The 5,014-nt window shown below is 38.4% G+C and overlaps 1 protein-coding gene across 1 annotated transcript in view; it reads left to right on the forward strand.

Moving 5' to 3' along the window:
• BHLHE41 (basic helix-loop-helix family member e41) overlaps window positions 1-2,329 on the forward strand; it is a 5,146-nt gene extending 2,817 nt beyond the window's left edge. The window contains 1 exon segment of the mRNA XM_040487864.1: window positions 1-2,329. Within this exon segment, the coding sequence (XP_040343798.1) occupies window positions 1-482 (482 nt within the window). The 3' untranslated portion in view covers window positions 483-2,329.
• Window positions 2,330-5,014: the final 2,685 nt, after the last annotated feature.

Genomic DNA, 5,014 nt, shown 5'->3' on the forward strand with positions numbered 1-5,014 from the left:
CGCTGGTGGCTTTCGGCGGAGGCGGGGGCGCGCCCTTCGCGCAGCCCGCGGCCGCCGCGGCCGCCGCGGCCCCCTTCTGCCTGCCCTTCTACTTCCTCTCGCCTTCGGCGGCCGCCGCCTACGTGCAGCCCTTCCTGGACAAGAGCGGCCTGGAGAAGTACCTGTATCCGGCGGCGGCCGCCGCCCCGTTCCCACTACTGTACCCCGGCATCCCCGCGCCGGCAGCCGCCGCCGCCGCCGCCGCCGCAGCCGCCGCCGCCGCCGCCTTCCCCTGCCTGTCCTCGGTGTTGTCGCCCCCTCCCGAGAAGGCCGGCGCCGCCGCCGCGACCCTCCTGCCGCACGAGGTGGCGCCCCCTGGGGCGCTGCACCCCCCGCACCCGCACGGCCGCACCCACCTGTCCTTCGCTGGCGCCCGTGAGCCCGGGAACCCGGAGAGCTCTGCTCAGGAAGATCCCTCGCAGCCAGGAAAGGAGACCCCCTGAATCCTCGCCCTCTTTCTTAGGCAGGACGAGGGTTCACGCGGAATAATAATATTAATAAGTTAAAACACCCTTAACGTTTTTAAGGGAGGAAGTGTAATAGATGCACGACAGGCTTTTAAAACAACAACAACAACACAGGTGTTTTGTGTACATTTGGAGTTCCTGTTTTGCTCATCCCTCACCACCCCACCCTCCGCACACTAACATCCTTTTCTTCCCCCACCGGCTCTAAAAGATCCTCTGCGGTATTGATACTTTATTCTTTAAAGAATTTCCCCCCAAATAAGTTTTGCCTTCCTTTAGGCCATGTTCCATTGTTTTTTAAAAATACAGAACCTAATTCTGGAGGAAGTGAGAAGGGTCTGCTGTGTGGGTGAGCTAATTGAACCAGGGGAGGAGCAAGGTGGCCCAGGAGTTGACCTGAAAGGCAGGTAGGCAGTTGTTATCTGCCTGCCTCATTTGTGTCCTGCCTGCTTCAGGAGGCTTTCCACAAACAGTGAGGACCTTTTAGAACTGAATTTACTCTTCAGTATTTTATAATGTTCAGCTTTTTAAAAGGTATATATTTTTCAAAGAGGAAGAAGTGAGGATGCAGTCACTTGCGTTGCAACCTATTCTGAAGTGGTTTGAATGGTATCCCCTAGTAACTTGCTCTTGTTTAAAGAGACACGGAGTTGGGCCATTGTCAGAACTAAGTCAGGGAAGGAGATGGATGAGGAAGGCCGGAATCATTCTTGGTACATTTACTAGCACTTTATTGAGAAATTGACCGTGAATCAGTTGACTTGTCTTAATTTCATATATATATCTATATATCTATATATATATATATATATAGATATATATATATAGATATATATATCTATACATCTGTATCTATCTATCTATAGATATATACAAACACATATGTGTATATATATAGATATATATAGATATATATATTGCATCTATTCCCACCTTGTCATTATTTAATCCATCAGGTTCCTAAGTTTTTATAATATTGCTGTAAAAAAAAAAAAGGAATGTGCACTGAACTTAAAAACAAAAAAGAAAACAAGTCCAAGATGATTTATCCTATATTCTTTCTGTTAAATAACAAAAGTGGAGAAAAGCATTAAACTGGTCAGTTTTGAGTGAAAATGCTGTAAAGATGTGGAATGAAGCCCTGTGTGGCCTTCCTATCTCCAAGTCTATGTATTTTCTGGAGACCAAACCAGATACCAGATAATCACAAAGAAAAGCTTTTTTTAATAAGGCTTAAACCAAGACCTTGTCTAGATATTTTTAGTTTGTTGCCAAGGTAGCACTGTGAGAAATCTCACTTGAATGTTATGTAAGGGGTGAGACACAACAGTCTGACTATAAGTGAAGAAAATATCTGGGTCTTTTAGTCAGTTTGGTGCATTTGCTGCTGCTGTTGCTACTGTTTGCCTCAAACGCTGTGTTTAAACAACGTTAAACTCTTAGCCTACAAGGTGGCTCTTATGTACATAGTTGTTAATACATCCAATTAATGATGTCTGACATGCTATTTTTGTAGGGAGAAACTATGTGCTAATGATATTTTGAGTTAAATATCTTTTGGGGAGGATTTGCTGAAAAGTTGCACTTTTGTTACAATGCTTATGCTTGGTACAAGCTTATGCTGTCTTAAATTATTAAAAAAAAAATAAATACTGTCTGCAAGAAACCAGCTGGTTTAGAAAGTTTTAGTATGTGAAGATAAACTAGAAATTATCTTTATATTCTAGTATTTTCAGCACTCCATAAATTCTATTACCTAAATATTGCCACACTATTTTGTGATTTTAAAATTCTTACTAAGGAATAAAAACTTTAATATACGACATGAGATTGTCTAATAATTAAAAAGACATACTGCTCAATTAGTTTTAAGATATCTATGAATTTAGGGATGAAAGCTATTAATGTTCTAAGATAAAGAAAGAACTTTGTCATTGGCTTGATATCACACGTTTCCAATTTCTTGCAAGCCTCCAGGCTCTCGCTGTGTCTACCTACTTATTTCCAGTGTATCTCAATGAAAAGTGCAAAAGAAAAACCTACCAATCACTTGCGTGGTCTGTTGATGTCAGACCCAATTTGCTAATGTTTTTACGATTGATGTATTTTTCATTTCTCATCTTGACACCAGATAGGCCTGGTGTTTCTCCGGTGTAAACACACTGTCATATAGGAGAGCTTAATTTCTCCATACACTTTTAGCTCTTTAATCTTTATAAAATAATTTTACTGTGGAACTTCATCATAGAATTCAAGGAAAAGAAATAATTATCTTTAGACTTGTCTCAAATTCATAATCAAATTTGTGATTTACTATAAACTGTGTGAAGGATTGTCAATTTTTAGTTTCAGTAATGTTCTTCACAAACCCTTTGATTTTTGAAAGGTGTTGAAAGAATAGTCAAAATTTATGAGATGTAGAAAAAGTGCTCCCTCTGCTGACTTACGGCAAAGAAACTCCAAGTCATTGAATGTGGAGTCAAAGGAATCTCAGAGATCAGTTTGTCCAGCCCCCTGCATTTTATAATATGAGGGAAATGAAGCCCAAAGATATCATATATCCTCCTAAGATCAAACTGCTAGCTGGAGGTATCACAAGAGGCCTGAACTATTGTATCCCCCCAGTCAGTAAACTACCTCCCACTGGAAGTATCTTCAACCACTTAAACTGAAATTGACTGGGTAGCATTCGTGAACCATCATAAATAAACCACAAGAACAAAGGAAATAAAAATGACCATTAGGAAACCAGGTAGGATTTTTGAGCACCATAATTTATCGAACTTTAGAAAGATATTGTCTATACCAGAATAATGGGATAAAGCAGCATTTTAAATATTTTGAGCTATATTTTAATGTCCTATTGTAATCATACTACTTTCAGAACCAAAAATGATGCAGAGTAAATCAGAGAACAGTAAAATGTTTTTGCATTTGTATAATTTTGGTATAATAGAGTAAAAAACCTTAGGGTTGGGCCAGATTTTATAGGTCAGTTATTTAGTCCAAATGTCTATATACTTATATGGTAATATAAAGTTAGGACAGCTGCACAATAATATTGTCTATATGGCATCTGAAAATTATTATTTTTGTAATTGATTTATTTTATGAATTAAAACACTAGAGTAATGACTCCAGTAATAATTTACCAAGGATGGTCCTGTACCTGCAGTGGTGAAATTTTACCCAAAATGTTTTGTAGTATATGTGATTTTTCAGTCTAAGACAGACATGAATCTTGAGTTAGTAATGCTTTTATACATATAGTATTATGCCACTTAATTTTATGTACATATGTATTTCTCAGCAAACTTCATATTGAATTGATAAGTGGCCTTTCCCCCGACAAAGAGCTAAGGCACTAGAAACTACATTTTAATAGCTATTTAAAGTATGACTGGAGTTTTAGTTCCTATCATTGTGAAAATTATTTTTCATTTAGTTCACTGTTATTGGCCATGCAGGCCATAAGTTTGGTTATTGCTCATCAACTGAGATTGGTTCAAAAGTATGTAAAAGAAGGCCTCAGCCAATTTCTGAATATGTCACAGGTCAATTTTGAACCTCTCCATGGAAGGTGATTGCCGGTTGAGATCCTTGGAAGACAAGGCTGGGCAAACAGACTAAGGCCTTTTCCTTTAAAGAGAAATGAACAGAGGCCTCGTGAACCAATTAAGGCTGTTATAATGCCAAAACCTGGCTGTACTATTGTGATAATAGTATTTTACTTCAATCTGATGTTTTTCTCGTTAAACAAAATCTATTGGACCCTCAGATCAATACTTACTGTTCTGTGTTGTTTTATGTAAGTTCAAAATGGATATACAGTGCATGTTAAAGTCCAATGTAAGTTCTAGTTTTTCACATTATTTAATAGGAGATTGACAAGGAAAATTATCACATATTTCTTGTGATTAGGATGAGATTTATACTAAAAAGCATGTGCAGCATGTGCTTAAAAATAGGCTCCTAGAAAGGAGTTGGACATTTGTCTTAAAATTGGGTTTCTTTCCCTACTTCAGTGATTACTTCAGTGATTACCATATTGAAAACTCCAAACAAATGTAAAACTATACCTTTTTCAAAGTTGATATTTTAAAATTATGAACTTAGTGATACCCAATTTATGTGGCTTCAAGGAATGACACATGCCCCATGAAAGAATGATTCAGAAAACTGAAGGTTCTATGTTTAAGTTTATTCGTTTATCTTTTCTTTTTTTCCTTAACATTTTAGTGAAAAGCTTCCTAAAAGATATTACACAGGTCCTCTATACTGTCTTGTACACGTCTTAGAAATAAATATCCTATCCATAGTTATCCATTCTCCATAATTCAGGGTCAACCTTATAAATACCACTTTTGCACTATGCATGTCATCTGGGAGTATTAGCATCTGCACTAAATACTTTCTGAGTTCTTATATCTGCTTTTTATAGGTTTGTCAATCTCTTTACTCACGATCAGGCTGCCAGCTGTCACTTCTTGATGTGTCAGAGTCCTTGC

Source organism: Herpailurus yagouaroundi, unplaced genomic scaffold (genome assembly GCF_014898765.1).
Source record: "Herpailurus yagouaroundi ecotype Mexico unplaced genomic scaffold, PumYag 166, whole genome shotgun sequence".
NCBI lineage: Eukaryota > Metazoa > Chordata > Mammalia > Carnivora > Felidae > Herpailurus > Herpailurus yagouaroundi.